Consider the following 18063-nt stretch of genomic DNA (forward strand, 5'->3'; position numbering starts at 1 on the left):
TAAAATAGAATTATTCTTTTCTTCTCCTTTTTGTAAATATATTCAACTTTCAGATTTCAAAGGTGATCATGAATGACAAATCTAAAATTTCTTTCAAAAATATTTTTAGAAAAATTCTTATGTAATTTTTCAAATATTCAAGCATTGGAACCGATTTAATTAAAAAAAATTTATTTGATCAAAAGAGTACGAGAGAAATCCAAAATATCATTGATGAGTATAGAATGCAAGTGAAAACAATTTTCATTAGGCTTTGGAATACAAGTTATTTCGAAGTCAAAGGTGAAGCAAAAACTTGTGTACAAAGTTAAAGCCTATTTCAAATTATGAGTGTCATAAAAGAAAAATAAATTTCCTATTGGTAGAAACATGTTTCAATCAAATTATTCAAGCATGGAGCATTTCAAACTGAATATTGAAAACATATAATTCAAAGTATGCAAAACATAACAAGCATGTCATGGATCAAAATCAATTCTTTTCAAATAAAATTCTTTCTATTTAAATATAATTTAGCACTGATTTTATCCTTAAGGTGTGTTTTCAAGTGATTGAAACTTCATTTGTTTTTTTTTTTTTCACAACCTTCTTATATATTTTCATTTATTTATCATTCATTCCCCAATTTGTTTTTTAATTTCTTTCTTTAACCACTCAATGAACATTTTAATCATCTTCATTTGTTTTTCGGTTTTACTTTTCTATGCTCTATATTCTATTTGCTCCCTATCCGGTGGAGTTGGAAGGGGCACGAGGTACTACCACTAGCCTTCCTCTTATGCCGTCCCTAATATACCCTACACCGAATAGTTGGGTCAAATAGTGCCGGGTACTACCACTAGCCTCTCCATTGGCACCATCCCTATGATGAGTAATATAGAAAGGTTAAACCATTCCCTTTAAAAATATTCACTCCAAACTCTTCCTATTTAAATATAATTAATTACGGATTTTATTCCTTCCAAAAGAATGCTCACACAAGTCTCACAAATGTGCTGAATATATTATGCTTGCTCTGCTTTTACTTAAGATTGGAGTATTTACTTAGCTTTTACTTCTTCCGAACAATGTTAATTTTTATTTTCTTTATCTCTCTCTCTTTTTGTTATTTTCAAGTAATTACATGAAAGAGCAGAATAAAGAATTAATCTAATATGCTGCATATAAATATATATCATGCAAACAGCATTTTCATTATGCCCAATGATTCATAGCTTATCACAAGTTATTTTGAATTAGAGATTTGAGGCATAAACTTGTGTATTTCATGATTATGCATTATACAGGCAAAAGTAAACTTCAATTTAATCATACCATGAAACAATTATCATTAGCATGAGAATGAAGCATGATATCAAGATGATCAGCAATTAAAGGTTTAATCATGCTACTATATAATTTCAGACTATTGATTTTGCTCAACTAACTCACAAGAGAAGGGTTTAGATTACCAGTACATTTAGTATTCTTCAAGCCAAATACCTTTTAGATTCTTTACACCCTTGGCTGAAGAAAATCTCTCTTTTTTTTTTTTTGTTTGCAAGGGAATGTTTAATGTATCTTTCATCGAGGTGTCCTTCAAGTTGAAATTTCTTGCTCATAAATCCTGTATCATTAGCAAAATCTTTTTCTTTTCTTGAAGACAATTCATTAGGTTCTCTAGGATACAAAAACATTCATACAACATATTTCTTAACTAGATGACTGAACATGAGATGTGACAATAATTGAATTTGAGTCACTTTACTCAAGAGATTGCCTAAATATAAGCAAGCACAAGTCACTTGAACTAAAGAGATAACTTCATTAAGTAAAATGGTTTAAGGACAAGTATGTGAGGCAATAGAAAGATTCATTAAAGTTAAATCAATTTTTTTGTTTTCAGAATCAATTTAACTTAGATTCTATTTGCTTAAGATAATTATCAATAAAATATACAAGTTGAATTTTAATCAGATTATCTTAAATAGTTGTTTCTATCAAAATTCTGATTATGATTTAGCTTTCAATATAGATACTCTTGTTTCAGGAAGACAAGCAATCTTCTTTTAGAGCAAATAAGAAATATTTTTGACTTATAAGAGATAGTTTAAGAAAATTAATATTCATGCTTTAATAGATTTTTATGCTCAGATTAAACATGATGAGTTAAAATTAATCAGTGAAATTTGAGATCATTTTAGGAGAGGGTGTTAATCATTCAATCAAGGATACAATGATTATGCTCAATGAAACACTTTAAAGATCAGATTTATTGACTTTAGTTTTAGAATAGTCTTGAAAATTACTTGTAAAAGAAAAAATAATTCGTTATTGTAAGACTTTTAAGTGAGTTTTTCGTTATGATCATAACACATTAATCATTTACGATTGAACCAATTTGAGATGATGATGATTTAACATATGATGCACACATGCGACTTATAGTATATTTCGAATAATCATATCAGGAATGAATGATATAATGATAAATTATATTCATACCTTCACAAAAGATGAAATAAATTTCATAAGTATTATGCTCAATGAAGGCATGAAATCAGCATCAAATGTTTATATTAGAGAGAAAATTTAGATTTTGTAAACTTGAAGAAGAAGGTTATATATATATATATATATATCTATTCATTGTTTTCTTATCATGATGCAAGCACTAGAAAGTTTCATGCTAAAATCGTTGAGATAAGATTTAACATATGAGGCATTTAAAAACTTTGATGCAGAGAGTATCGTAATTTCATAAAAAGATAATTTCGGTACACGATGTAGAATGTTAAACCTTATACTAGATTTAATGAATAAATTGAGACTTATCGTTAATTATGTGTCAACGCACCCATTTGTATGAAAATTTCATTTGTTCCGTGGGTAGCTTGGCACACCTACATCTACACCCTCATATTTTCATTTTGGGTACCCAAGCTTGCTTGGGTCCTTGAGGGTTAGTGCATATGGTTCTTTTTGGAACCCAAATCTGTTTAATAATAATAACTTTACCATTTGATTTATTCGTTTTAGAACCATAGGTAAAGTTTTTATTCCCAATCTTTTTATGTTTGAAATAAGTTATCTTATTTGATGGTTTGCTTGGCGAATTGATAACCTTTTTCTTTAGGGATTTATTGTTGAGTAAAGGAATCCAGCCAAGTCTTGATTTATCAAAAACAGCATGTTGGCTTTCAAACATCATTTTTAATCTTTCTGAACTTACAGTGAATTTGTTAATAAAAGATTTCAATTGGTTAACTTCTTCACTTAAGTTTTGATTTTCTTTAATTAAATTCTGATTTTTCTAAATCAATTCTTCTGAATTTAACCTTAAGCGTTCATTCTCAGAATTTAAATTGTCTTTCATTTCAGCAGTAGAATTTTTTTCTTCTGACATTTTTAGATATAGCTTTTTATTCTTTAAACTAAGCTTCTTATTCTTTAAATTAAGCTTCTTGTATTCTAAGTATAAATCAGAAAAAGCATCATGAAGTTCATCAAATGTAAAATCAGATTGAGCTTCAGTATGTACTTGATTTTTGAATGAGAAATTACTTTGTATTCGAGTACATACCTCATCTTCATATGCCACAAAGCATAGATTTTTAATTTCAGTTTGCTGCTCTTCTTCTTCGGAGCTAGTTTCAAATTCACTAGAAATATTAGTACATTCATATTTAACTTCAAGCATACTCCATATTTTCTTAGCAGTTATGCAAAAAGATATGCTATTAAGTTCACTATCATCCAATGCACAATATAGAATATTCATGGCTTTTGCATTTTGCTGAGCCATTTTCTTATCATGATTAGTATTTGTGTATAGCCCATTGACTATAACACTCCATAAATCGTAGTCATGTGCTTGAATAAAAATACGCATGCGTACTTTCCAATGTGTGTAGTTTATACCATTAAATAGTGGAGGTCTATCAATTAATTGTCCCTCTCCTAGAAAACTATCTATTTGAGTTGTCATGATCTTTGGCTCTTTGACGGTTAGGTCAAAGTCACAAGGCAAGAAATTATAGAGCATCTGCTCTGATACCACTTGTTGCCCAAGGTGACAACCTAAGAGGGGGGGTGAATTGGGTTTTTCCAAATTTTTTAGTGCTTTAAAAAACTTCCTTAGTTGAGTGCGGTGGATGTTTTCTTAAATAAATTAAACTATAGCAAAGATGAAAGATAATGCAAGAATAATCACAAGTGAAGCCACAACACAAACACCACGATGTATAGTGGTTCGGTGCACCCCAAGGCACCTACGTCCACTCCCCAAGCGTCCCCTTGGGAATTTTACTATAATTCCTCGGATTACAGTAGGATTGTTTTTCGGGCTCACAATCCAAAACCTTTACAATTTGGTTTTCCAGGATCACCAATAACCTACATTGGTTTTGTGGGCTTACCAACAACCTAACGTTGGTTTTGCGGACTTACCAACAACATAATGTTGGTTTTACGGGTTGACCAACAACCTTCGTTGGTTTTACGGGCTTACCAACAACCTACGTTGGTTTTACGGGCTTACCAACAACCTACACCGTTGGTTTTACGGGCTCACCAACAAACCTTACAATAAATAAGAAATCAAAGGTATAAAGCTCCTAAATGAGCAAATATAACAAATATGAGCTACAAAGAAGAGTTTAGAATATAGTTATCGCTTTAATAAGGATCTTCTCTTCTTTGTCAAGATTGCTTCACTCTTCAAGGGTTGGTGGAGCTCTTAATGTCTCTTGGAATCTGCTCAACCACTTTCTTTTGGCTTTTTGAATGAAGCAATTGAATGAAGCTTTCCTTGCTAGGGTTTTCTCTTGAATGCACTTGATATATTTTCAAAAGCTTACTTTCTCTGATGAATACTCCCTCTTAAATACTTCTCCAACCTCCAAATAGACCTTCCTGACCGTTGGATTGAAGAAACTAGCCGTTTATAGCCGTTGGGAGTCCAAAAAGCACTTCTGCACAACTAGCCGTTATGCTTCTGTCCGTGCTTGGGTCGACCCAAACTTTCCTAGCGTCGACTCAAACCACTGTTCATCAGACTTGGGTCGGCTCAAGCTTTTCTGGGGTCGGCCCTCTCAAAAAATCCAGAGACTTACTTTCTTGACATTTCAATCTGGGGTCGACTTAACTTTTTCTGGGGTCGGCTCAACTTGGGGTCGGCTCAAGATTTCTTGGGGTCGGCTCCACCTGGGGTCGGCTCAAGAAAACTTGGGGTCGGCCCTCTCAGTAAATTTCAAAAGGCTGTATTTTCAGATGGCTGAAGCTGGGGTCGGCCTGAGCTTTTTCTGGGGTCAACCCAAGCTGGGGTCGGCCCGAGCTTTTCTTGGGTCAACCCAAGATCTGTGTCATTTGTGCCATTTATGCCAGAATGTGCCAAAGTGTGCCAAATTGTGCCAAGGTCGACTCCATCTCTTATGGGGTCGACTCTAACCCTGTTTTTCTGTATCTTTAGGTTAGATTTGCACATTAAACATATAAAAGAAGCAACAACATTGCAAATCATTTCTTTCTCCTTAGGATGCTTGGCACATTAAAGTTTAAGCTCATTAAGCATGTAAATGACAGAGTTAAGCTTCAATTAAAAGAACTTGACTCTAAGGTATATTAAACTCTAAGTTAGTTCTTTCTTCAAGTTCTTCCAATATAATTTGTTTTAGATGTGTTCTTGAAGGTTCTTTTAAATGTATCAAGCAAAGCGTATCAAGGATGTATCAAATCTTTCTTCCTTACTCACTTATATATTAGATCAATTGAATTGAAAGCATTAGTACTTCCATTTGACCTCAATGGCTTTGTAAACATCAAAATCACACTAGGATCCTCACGGTCCTTAAGACATAACTTCGCAAAGCTTTGATGAGTGATAAACATACAGAATGAGAAGAAAAAATCAACATATCATCTCATCTCCCATGATCAGTGGGTCATAAACAAACAAAAGATAGATTGCTCACTAGCCTAATTTTGGATAGGATTAAATGCTTTGTATTATATGAAAAATATAACCGAAAGATATCAGACCTGCTCTCGAAGTAGTTTTCCACCTAAATACATTGAACTAAAGCCAACGACACTTCATCAACCACCCATTAGAGGAGAAGATAGGATGGGGGAAGGGAGGGGAAGTGAAATGTTTGCGCCCAGTAGGCATCTACCATTATGGAGCTCATGAGGTCTAAGCCTTCCTCTCCTCTCTCTCCCGCTCTCTTTCTTTCTTCTGATGGGATCTATTCTAGTGCTATCAGCTTTGGTTGTAGCCTCTATAAGAAGATGGCCACTCCAAGTGGAAGGATGGAGGGAGATGGATTTTATGAAGAAAAAAAACTCTGTTTGAGAGCCATCATATTTGTTAATATCTCTTTCTTTCTCCAGCACTTGCCTTCCTAATTCTTGTTTCCAATAGGCTAGGATTTGTGGATGGAGAGGGAGAAGAAGAGAAAAAAGAGGGAGAGAAAAAATAAGAGGAAGAGGGAGGAAGACAGGACAATGAGGACCAATGAGAGAGGTGCGGCAGTAGTAATGGCCAAAGGTCACTGGCGAGGCTTGTGCGGTCATCTTAAGGATGAGGGTTGGAAGAGGAGAGAGAATTAGGTTTAGGATTTAAGAGTGTATTTGATTATGGAGGTGATAGTGATGACAGATCCAATCATCACCTAATTTTCTCCATGTCAACTGCCAAGTAAGCATTTTCAACATATTACATCTACGTTAGTCGATAAGTAAGCACCACCAATGAGCAATATTGAAACAATTTGGAAAATACAAGGTTGACATTACAATAATTGGACATGTAGAAAGGTATTTGCAAATTCATGCAAAATACATATAGTTATTTTTTTAGCCTTGATAAAATGATAGGTGTTTTGTATACCATTCAACTCATTGACTCTTAGGCCTAGTTAGACCTGAACAGAGCTCAATGTTGGTTGAACAAAATCTAGTCTCAATTGAGCCTAAACGACTATTGAAACACACCCAACTTATAGCTGATTTGCATTTTGGGTCAGCCTAAGGTAACCCAAATGGGTATGAAAAACTAAAGGGAGCAAGTCTGATTTTTATCCCGATAGGACCTGCAATCTTTTGTGACAAATCTTACAATTACAAAACTTAAAATCCTTTATTTTGAAATGCATATTTTATTTAAAATATTTTTGGGATCAACCATAACTGAAAGTCTGAAAGGTCCAGTCCTTGAATTCTCACCTCATTACGCTTCCTGATGAGATTGGTGCAACCATACACCTTTTGCCTCCTTGAGCATGGCTCCAGCATGAAGCCCCTTGCTCTGGACTGCGAGGGCACCTGCCCAGCTGCGATAGTGGAGATCATGAACGGTCGATGCTGAGTGGATCCCAGTTAGGCTGGAGATGCGGACATTAATTCAACAAAATGGTAGGACCACCCTCTATTCCAGTACATGGTTAACTTGGTTCCAAAATCTGGAAAAAGAGCAATACTTTTGCTAGAATATCTTTTTATTATCCAGATGGAACAGTGCTATATGCTTTGATGTTGCCAATCAGCTGTCAAAACCTAAATGCTCTCCCTGGCTTCTGCCCATTGGCTCCTCTGATGCTAGCTGGATTGGGCAAACTTCTGATTCCACATTATCGTGCCGCTTGTAAATTTGTAGTAACATATCAAGCATGTGGCAGTAAATATATCTTCAATGATATCCCTATCCATGCCACAGAGATCAGGCCAAAATGGCAATTAGCATCATCAAACCAGGAGTTAGTGCCAAATACACGTCACTAGGTTCCTCTGTAAGCTGGGCAAATAACATGCCCAGGTTACATATCCAATGAGCATAGAAAGATCTATATGACTATGAACAGTGATAAGCATTCAATATTCAAAATGTGAAGCTTGGACCGACCAAATAAAGGAAAGAGAAACAGAACATAATTGTGGTAGCGGGTGAGAAGAGAACTGAATTTCGAACCATCCCTGCACAAAGGGTTAGTAAGCGGTCAATGAGAGAAATAAGCACAGTTCTAGCAGCAAGCTTCTCTGAGGATGAGTATAAAGGATTTAGAAGGCCATAAAAGGGCATCCCCTCAGCCACTTGTTCAACAATTCGACCTCAAAATCACCCTGCTGCCCAACTCACACCAGGTCCTCCACCTGCCTCGGCATCAGTGAATACCTCATCATCCTCTGAATCAGTGAACTCCATTGCTCCTTCCTCCAATGTCTGGTCCTCACTGTCACCATCTGTTGCCATTTCATCCTTTATCAACTCCTTGCGAAGGACTGCCTGGCCATGTAAGTTCCCTGCCTTGGATGTTGTCATGGTTCCACTGAAACCACCTTGAACTTGTTTGTTGCCAGGCAAGACCACATTTACTGTGCCACTTCGATTAACTGGCACAAAATGAACATTGGCTGGATGTGGGGCCGATGGTTTTGGTCCAAGAGGTTTTAAGCTGCTCGGTGAGCACTCCCCCGCTCTGATATGGATGGCATTTTTCGACTGTACAGCTTTGATGATTGAAGCAGCATCAGATGGTGAGGCAATTCGAGCCCCTGCAGCGAGGGCAGCAGCACGAATGGGATTTGTGAAAACCAAAGGTAATCTTGATGGGTCATCAACTGTTGCTGGAGAATCAGGTGCTCCATCTGGCGTTGCTGTATGTGACTGCTGTGCTGTTACCAGGTGCGGAGCCAGTTGCAATTGATGCAGTGCTGGGGAAGTACCTCCAGAATAACGCGTACTGCTTGAATTTGATGGGGCTGTTTCAGTTTTAGAATACAATTAGAACTTGCTATTTTGTAATGAAAAATTGAACAGATAAGCAGCAAAACAAAATGATAGAAATTTAAAAAAAAAAAAAAAAAGAATTTATGCTTAATGGTAGTTAGATGCAGCGTTGCTAGCATGAGAAACAAGTTCAGAAAATTGAAGCAGAAAATAGATAATTTGGTAAATTTTTTGAACATTATTGTAATTGGACAAGGGGCAAATGAAAGAAATGCGAAACAGAAGTTGAAACTTGTTTCAAACTTCAGAAGAAGGGTGGGGGTTGACAGCACCACCTGAAGAAGCAGCTGATAAATTGGCCACCAATGGCATACAAAATTCCATCGGAACTGCTACAAATGGCATTGATGAACTTAAACTTGCAGTATTGCTGCCAGTGCCTGGACTGGCGTTGGAATGTCCTATCGTAACCAAATTCAGTCCCTGAAGATTTAATCAATAATCACTCTCCAATGAAACATTATAAATCGATATAAAAATTATGATAATAGAAAAGATTACAGAGATGGAAGAAGTTAATATTAATGTTAAAGAGAATTTTGCCAGGGGAACATGATAGTAACCAGGTTTTTTGTCAACTGAAGGCTTCAGTGTTATCAAACACAAAATGGTATTATAGAAAAATTACCAGGTTCAAAATCATGCTTAAATTTTTGAAATTAAAGGAATGACTTCTAAAGTTCTGAAACCACTCATGACTGGAAAATGAAAAAAAGGTAGGGTAGTAGAAAGATAATGTGACAATCAACACCTCTTGGACATTCTGCATATATGTTAAGCTATACTAGTGATATTAGATTAAGTTATAAGGGTTCAGTAATAGGTAGAACACTAGAATGTGAACATGGAGAATAAATCTGATGTGGTTTTTGCATGGACACAGTCGCATTGTCATCGTTGCATAGCATGATCGACATAGTCCCAGTATGTACGCCCAATGAATTAAGAATGGTTGGAGGACGGCTATCATGTGATTTATTGCTAATGTTTGGACTATAAGATGATCTACCAACAAACCAAAACGGACTCATTAGTCATCAAACAAGAGGAAATACTGCCGTCCTCTTTTTCCATGCCAAAGTTGCCTGACAATCAGCACCTCTTGGACATTCTGCATACATGTTAAGCTATACTAGTGATATTAGATTAACTTATAAGGGTTAAGTAATAGGTAGAACTGTGAACATGGAGAATAAATCTGATGGAGTTTTTGCATGGACACAGTCGCATTGTCACCGTTGCATAGCATGACTGACATGGTCACAATGTACGCCCAATGAATTAAGAATGGTTGGAGGACGGCTATCATGTGATTTATTGTTAATGTTTATACAATAAGATGATCTACCAACAAACCAAAACGGATTCATTTGTCATGTCAAACAAGAGGAAATACTACCGTCCTTTTTTCCATGCCAAAGTTGCCCTGTCATGAAAAATTTGTGCTCTCTCTCTCCAAAAAAGGTGAAGACGCAGCAATGGATTCAGAAGAATCTTAGTATTATAGATTGTTAATAACCAATAAGCACAACACAACGTCTAGGTCTTGGACCTCAAAGAATTCAAAGTTCAGTAGGACTGCCCTCAGATTCAAAGGTAGAAGATAATGGCTGATTTGGACCATGAGACCTTGCTTCCCCCCAATGAAGAGTCATATTTCTTCATTTTTCTGGAAGCAAGCTTAGCTAGTGGAGACGTGGTGGATTTGATGATTAAGTTAAGAGCATCAGGGAATAGCAGAAAATAACCACAAACCCCATGTTGATAATTGGTAAACATTAAAATACACTGCATAATTATTCCAAAAAACATTGTTTATAAGGTAAATATAGAGATAGCAGGAAAACTAACAAGACAACCACATACAAACACATTCACATTTTTATATATGATAGCGTACTGGTATATTGAAAAAATTTTACTTTTTAAGATGCCTGAAGTTTCTTCTCATTAACCATGGATTCAGTTGGTCCTTTGACACATTATTAGATTGAAGAAACTAGTCTGGAAGGAACTAGTAATTGGAGATCAGTTGGAAGTATAAAATAAAATATATAATTATGGTCCTCAGGCATAATTAAAAGAGTTACTTACAAATTATCACTAATTTAAAAATAATAATAATAATCTTGACCCTTTTATCAAGCCTTGCCCCAACTCTTTGGGATTGCCTTAATGAATTCTTATCTGAAAGTAATTCCCAACCTATATTGAAAATTTCTTTCACAGTTTTAACTTTTATGACAGTAAACCTAAAATTAATAGTCACCTATTCATCATCCAGGCTGAGATCAACATCAGAAATGTTATGCATAAAGAATAAAAAAAATCATATATCAGGAAACAGGTAGTGAGATACAAATCAGAATATAGAGGCCAAGAAATGGATGGCACATGATGTGAGAATCACACCATACTCCAAGAGAAATAATACTCGTGATTAATTGAAGGTTATTTTACTATTACTAATGTTATACTTTAGATAGCTTAATATAGCAAGGAAGCAAGGGAAGTAATACAAGAACAAGATCTCTCATACCTACGTGGTGTTGTAGAGTATCAATAGGCATCAAAAATATATTCCATTAGTGAACATAAAATTATCCAAATCCTAGTAGGTCCTCCCCAAAGTCGCACCATCCAACCCCAACTTGCCAAACTTTCACATGCATTATACTGCATCAAGATTTTCATGAAAAAAAGGTAATGAACAACCCCAAACAATGGAACATCTTCTGGTTTCTCTCCATTCAGATCTTATGGCATACTTCATATAAAACACCTCCTGGGGGTGTTAATCTTCTTATCAGAGTTAGCATGTGAACACTTTGTATAGGATAAATATGATCCATGTTGAGTAAGATTACCATTTCTTGGGCTTAGCCAATTAGGTCAAAAATGATAACTACCAAATAGCAACTCATGATTAATATGAAGGATACTCTATAAGTGAAAATAATGAACATGCTAAGTTAATTTTCACCTAATATATACAAATAGAGACATTACTGAGTCAAGCTCCATGAAATAAAGTATATCTAGAATTAAAGTAGCATAGCTTATGAACATACTAGTCTAAAATTGTAAAACAAAAGAACCTAAAAATTTAACTAAATAAAGAAAAGCTTAAATTTAGTATGTTCATGTAAGTTCCAGCCAGAAATCTTAGATGGACTCTAAAATGCAATATTAACAATTTTGGCATGTTTTTGAATTGATTTATAATGATCCTTTGACATTTTACAAAAAAATCGCAAAGGTTTCATATTAAGAGGCCCATGCATGCCGAGCCTGGAATAGAATTTGTTTTTTCATAGATTACTTTTCAGAACAACCAATCATTTTGAATCTTTCTTCCTCTTAAAATATTAAAGAAAACAGGAAAATGTAAAATGAAAGCAATACTTCATGTTGGTTAAATTGAAAGTACCGGAACATGTTGAATTGATTCATGGATAAATTTGTTGTAGACTAAATTAGCCCTAATTAGCCTAAAAGCAACATAAGCTACAACCAAGCATCATTCCTAGGAGATGCCAGTACGAAGCAACTAAGAGTGTGGACTTTAAAGAGCAAGATTAACTTTGGATAACATACTTACACATCATGGACAATATAGGTAATCATGAAAAGCATAAAAGTTAAATTTCAGAATAAAACAATCTGGTTTTCAAATAATTCCATCCTAGATTCCATCCTTAACATCAGTTCTAAAAATGAATTGCAACCTTTTAGGACTAAAACAGAACTCGCGAACTGGAAATGATTTTAAACAAGTTTTCTCCTCTTCCACGGATACCCTTGGAAGAGATGCATTTTTACTTTTTCATCAAAATGTGCTTCTTGTTATTTACAATTTTAAGTACTTTTATACTTGCTCGAGAAATATTTTGGCGTTACCGTCAAAGCTGCTCTTAGTGGTGATATTGAGAGATCCCAACCAAATCTGCTGGCAACAGAGTGTTTGATGCAACAGGAAGCAGATGTTTCCCTTGAGCACTGAATATGACAAAAATTAAAGTGTTTCCCATAGTTGCCATTAGAGGAAACTGATTCAAGAAACAATACAAAATGAGAAAGAGAAAAATTGGTAGAAAGAGACCTTAATGCAGGAAACAGAATCATAAATTAATCAAAAAAGTTATGAAAACGCATCAAAATGTAGAGAGACCACAGAGAAAATATTAGGAAACCAGTTTTAAGTCTGTGTTCCCACTGGTTTCTTAAGTTGGACTCAATTTGTAAACAGCTACAACCTTAATTTATGGGTATTTATGCAGACTCTTTTTTTAGTTTTCACTCTCTTCCTAGAAAAAGAAACAAATAAAAGGTCATGACCTACCATAGAAAAGGGACGGTTTTATCAAGACCATTACAAAGAATTTCTAATTTAGTTATTTTTCTCTTTCCTTCTTCCAACCCCCTCCTTGCTTCATCCTTCAATGCTTACCTGTTGGTAGCCAAGTTCCTATAAATTTCCTTTCTTTCACAATTCAAGTTTTGGGGCATCTTAAAAGAATTGCCTTTGTTTCATAATTCAGTTTCTCATGAAGCTCTTAATTGAGCAGGTTAACTCACATGGATACTTCTTCAGAAAGCCAAGTGTGCCATGATTAATAGAGAGGTTGTCAGTTCCTTCATATGTTCTTTTTCATTTGTTAAAGAAGAGGACTAACATTAGCAATGTGATCAAAGGACCAAGGTGCCACCTATGACTCCTAACATCAACCTATGCTTTCATTGGCCAAGTCTCATGATGTCCCAATAACTGGAGAGTTTTAGTTGATTGATTCACATGCTATCACCAATATCTCAGGAAAACTGTTCCATGCATAGTGAATAAGAAGACAATGTGACTCATCCATTTTCCTTGAAAGTATAAAAGAAAAATTAAAAAAGAAGAAATGAAAATTATTCCTTGATTGCAAGATGACCATGAACATCTTAAACTCTAGAATAAATAGGACCTTTGTTCTAGAGGATAAAGATTCTAGAGTAGGTCAGACCTTCACTTTAGAGGAAAAAGGAATTAAAAAAGATACAAGAAAGGCCTAAAAAGCCTCCCCACATCCAGGTGTGGTATGTTTTTCTAGGAGATGAGAGAGATCCAAATGAAGCTTTTTTTATCTTCTTATAATGAAGAGGGGATGCCATGTCCAATAATAACTTCCCCCAGGTAGTTCTTTACATCAATAACTCCCTTCCATTCTAACTGTCGATAGTTTCCTCTAAAAATAACTTCCTTTGGTGGTTAATTCTATGAACAAATTCTAACTTCTCGTGAATTGCCTTTGTATGAATGACAAGTCGTCAAACATGGTCTCTCCAAATGCCAATATACAAATAAATAAATAGTTTAACCAAATCTTGGTTAATTCCTCGTTATTAATCATTAATTATAGTTTGACACTCGGGAAAATAGATACAACCAAAGATTAAAAATAGAAAATAGAGAATTAAATGATTATATTAGATACAATGGAAAGTCAGACATTATCTCCATTTATAAATAAATGGAAAACAAGGAGGAAAGCAAAGCCACTTAGAATGTGTTGTAAGATTTATGTATTTGCTTAAGCACATATTTGACAACCAGCAAAAACTTAGAGGCATTTCCAGCAGGTCTAACCGTAGCAAAACAATGATGCACACATAAACATGATCCAAGGGACTCAGATAAGCAACATATTTTGTGTGATTTTTTTAGGATTCATAGGTGCAACCATGAGCAATTAATCACAAAGACTTGCTATTTGAAGTGCAAGTGGCTTAACATGCATAACTGTAGCATGAAGACTTGAATGGAACAGAAAGTACATAAAGGAAAATAAGGTTTTTTGGGTGACAAGGAACCTGAGGTGGCTGCGATGCAGTTCCTGCAAACTTGGGATCTCCTCTTTGGATGCTCATTAAAGGAACAGTTAGCATTAGAGAACCATTTTCGTTCAACCCACTGGCAGGTATTGTTGAAGGGAACAGTTGTCTCTGGACAGTAAGTGAAACAGGTAAATTCATGCCCCGCGTACTATGAACCAGCAGGTGGTCACTGGAAAGGGTATAGCAAACCTGGCCATTAGGTGTATTTAAAACCAAAGGAGCTGCTGCACCTACACAATGTGGGGATCCAGAGTCACTTGATAAACCAAGAGAAACTAAAATGAAATTAATGGGCTGTTGCAAATATAGAACTTCCTCTGATGATAGTGTTTGTTTAGCTTCCTGTGGTGGTATTGTCTGTTTTATTTCATTTGAATTTATCCCTTTAACATTCAGATATTTTTCATTAAATGCCTTACCGTTCTCTTTGTCGGTACTTCTATTAGGAAAAGCACCTTGGCACCCAACTTTCCCAACATTTTTCTTTGCTGTAGTAACCTTTTTTGCGGCCTCTTGTAGAGCTCGCATTGCTACATTGTAAATAGCCATAGATGTTGCCCCATCCTCTGCAAACTTAATAGCTTCACGACATAAACTATTGTAGCGCCATGTCGGCGATTGTTGGCAATCTTGGCTGTTACTTTGGGAATCATCTTTCTCTTCATCCTTTACCACCCTATGATTTATTCCACTAACACCTTCATCCTTAGCATTTCTTGTCCACCTTTTTAAAATGTAATGAGATGGGAGCATATTAACACCCAATTCACTGAAGACTGTTAAAATATGTCTACAAAGAATGCCTGAATATTCAAACATCTGACAGCTACACGTTGCAGTAGTTTCAGATGGACTAAACTCAACAATATATGCTTTATGTTCCTCCTCCTTCTTTCTTACATTATATATGCTCATCTCCCCCTCCTCGGTAATTTCATCTGCTGTATATCTACATGTTTCAATCAACTCTTCTTGAAATATTTTGAATATTTTCCTTGTATATTGCTCTGCTGCTTGCTTTTCCATTGATGATGATGATGATGTCTTCAGATTTGGTAAAGAGTAAATCGTATCAAAATCTGCTTTCACCTCCTTCTCGTACCAGCTATCTAATGCCTTTTCATACTGCTGAATAAATGTTTGTGCATCAGTCTGCGCATTTATATACCCTTTAAAAAATGAACTTCTGCTTTCACATCGTTGGGTTGAAGACGTTTCTCCAAAGAATGTATTCTTCAAGTACACGGGAACCCACTGATGGCGGCAACCATATACTGATTGAAGCCACTTATTATCTCTAAGGTCAAACCTAGCCACGAGACTCCTCCAACTTGACTCAAACTCATCAATTGTCCCTGTCATGTTAATACATTGATGGAATTCCTCTTTGAAAGAAGGATATGCAAGAAAGACATGCGACAGTTTATCCTGACCATCTTTCAAGATGTGCCACTTGCAACTACGGTGTCGTGTATGGGGAAATACGTGCGACATTGCAGCTTGTATCACTCTGTCTTGTTCGGAGATCATTGAGGTGGGATGTTGTCCAGACATTGCCGAATGCAACATCTCAAAGATCCAGGTGAGTGAAGATTCAGAGTCATCCACAATCAGTGCACAACCAAAGAGCACAGGTTGCCGATGATGATTAACTCCCGTGAAAGTGGCAAATGGGATTTGGTGCTGATGCATTTTATACAATGTGTCAAAGGTGACGACATCTCCAAAGTGTTTGTAAGCCATTCTTGATCTTGCATCAGCCCAAAAAACATTACCCACACTCTGATCCCCATCAAGTTGCTGTGCATAAAACAAGCCAGGATCTTCAGCTTGCATGTGCTTGATATACTCTACAATACTGTGATTTTCTCTTCCAACCTTTGTCTTAGGAATGATCTCGCTATAACATACTCGGGGCTCATGAGATTCTTCTTTAATTGCCAGCATTTCACTGCCGTGGTCTGCTCTTGCTCTTTGGAAATCATTTGCTGCTCTCTTCCCACTCTCAGATAGAAGCCTATGCGACCGGAGGCAATGCACTCGGCTTGGGGCCATGAGATCATGGTTATGTGCCTTTTCAAGCCTAGAAACTACCCACCTCCCATTCTCCTGCTTCTTCACTCGGATCATTGCCTTACAACCGACTCTTGTGACAGCCCGCGTCCGCCTTGGCTTCCCTTCACCGCAGGGGTCCTGCTTGGTGCCGTAGGTCCGGAAGCCCTCTTTCGCGCACACAAACTGCCGGGAAGTGATGGACCCGTCGCGCCTCGAGCGATGGAAGATGCTGATCCTGGTATTGAACCCCAGAAGACGAGCATAGCTGTTGTAGAAAGTCCAAGCATCCTCCTCGGTGGCAAATTCCATGCCTTCAAAAGGTTCAATTTTGGCGTCTCCTCCCTGGGACCTGGCAACCGGGCTCGCCGGCATTTCCTCTCCCTCGCCGCTGCTGCGTTCCACGACCAATTCCAGGCCGTACTCCATTCCATCGCTGTCCCTGTGGCCCATTTCCGTCTCCATTGATTCACCACCGCAGCTGACGGTACCTTCCATGAACCCAATAGCTACAGACCCACAAGTTGTTTTTTACCGACATGAGAAAAAATTAGATTTCTTAGCCATTACACATGAAAAACGGAAGAAACCAACAAGATTTCCAAGATGGGAATCTCGTGTCTCGCCATTGCGAGCCCAAATCGACATTTCAAGATTCCTGTTTCGAAAAATCCAGTGGAACAGAGGTTAACCCTACTTTTCTACGCTTAGAAAAAGGTAACCCTACTTCGTACAATCCACTTCCTCTTGTTGGGAATAGTTCTCGGTAAGAAAGAAGGAAAATGGATAAAAGACTGACCTTTTTTCCCCTCTTTTTTTCTTTCATCCTCCTCTTTTTACTCGGCTTCTTTTCTTCACCGCCATCTCATGGGAAGCACCTGATTGCTGAGAATTGGGCGAGGAGAGAGAGGAGACTGATGAGAGGAGAAGGCGACCGGCTGGAGCAGTCCAGCTTGACCGGGTAGTATCTCGACGTGGATTGGTTTGAGGTCCGGTGGAACAACCGGCACCTCTGCGTTCTGGATAGAGTTGCAAATGGGCCCAAGATGGCCTCCTTCATTGGGCAGTCCAGCAGACCTGTTAAGCTTACCTGAGTGACTTTTTGCTGGATTCGGGCCTAGTTTCAGCCTGAGATGAAGCCTGACCCAAAACCCCTAAAACCCTAACTAGGGATAGCAATCGGGTTAGATCGGACATAAGCGGATCGGATCAAATGTAGATCAGGTCAGATACTCATAAACCTAAACCCGATCTGTTTATTAAACATGTCCGGAATTACAACCTGAACCCGACCTATTTATTAAATAAGTAATCCAACCCGACCCGTTTAACCCATTTAATAAATAGAAATTAAACAAGTTATCTATTTA

General features: G+C 36.8%; 1 protein-coding gene across 7 annotated transcripts; it reads right to left on the reverse strand.

The window, feature by feature from the left end:
• Positions 1 to 7694: 7694 nt before the first annotated feature.
• Positions 7695 to 17681, reverse strand: LOC103698076 (protein FAR1-RELATED SEQUENCE 5-like). Of its 7 annotated transcripts, XM_026801482.2 has the most exons (7): positions 17493 to 17681; positions 15061 to 17351; positions 14831 to 14871; positions 14618 to 14749; positions 12665 to 12763; positions 9037 to 9187; positions 7695 to 8736 (listed from the first exon to the last, which is right to left on the reverse strand). In XM_026801482.2, exons 2-7 carry the CDS (start codon positions 17189 to 17191, stop codon positions 8093 to 8095), a joined length of 3198 nt encoding a protein of 1065 aa, XP_026657283.2. In that variant the 5' UTR covers positions 17192 to 17351; positions 17493 to 17681; the 3' UTR covers positions 7695 to 8092. The 7 variants fall into 7 exon arrangements, with proteins under 7 accessions (XP_026657283.2, XP_026657281.2, XP_026657279.2 ...); XM_026801480.2 differs by having other exon boundaries at positions 14618 to 14871; positions 15061 to 17202; positions 17493 to 17680; XM_026801478.2 differs by having other exon boundaries at positions 14618 to 14871; positions 17493 to 17680.
• Between the last annotated feature and the right edge of the window lie 382 nt (positions 17682 to 18063).

Source organism: Phoenix dactylifera, unplaced genomic scaffold, assembly GCF_009389715.1.
Source record: "Phoenix dactylifera cultivar Barhee BC4 unplaced genomic scaffold, palm_55x_up_171113_PBpolish2nd_filt_p 000196F, whole genome shotgun sequence".
NCBI classification, from domain to species: Eukaryota; Viridiplantae; Streptophyta; class Magnoliopsida; order Arecales; family Arecaceae; genus Phoenix; species Phoenix dactylifera.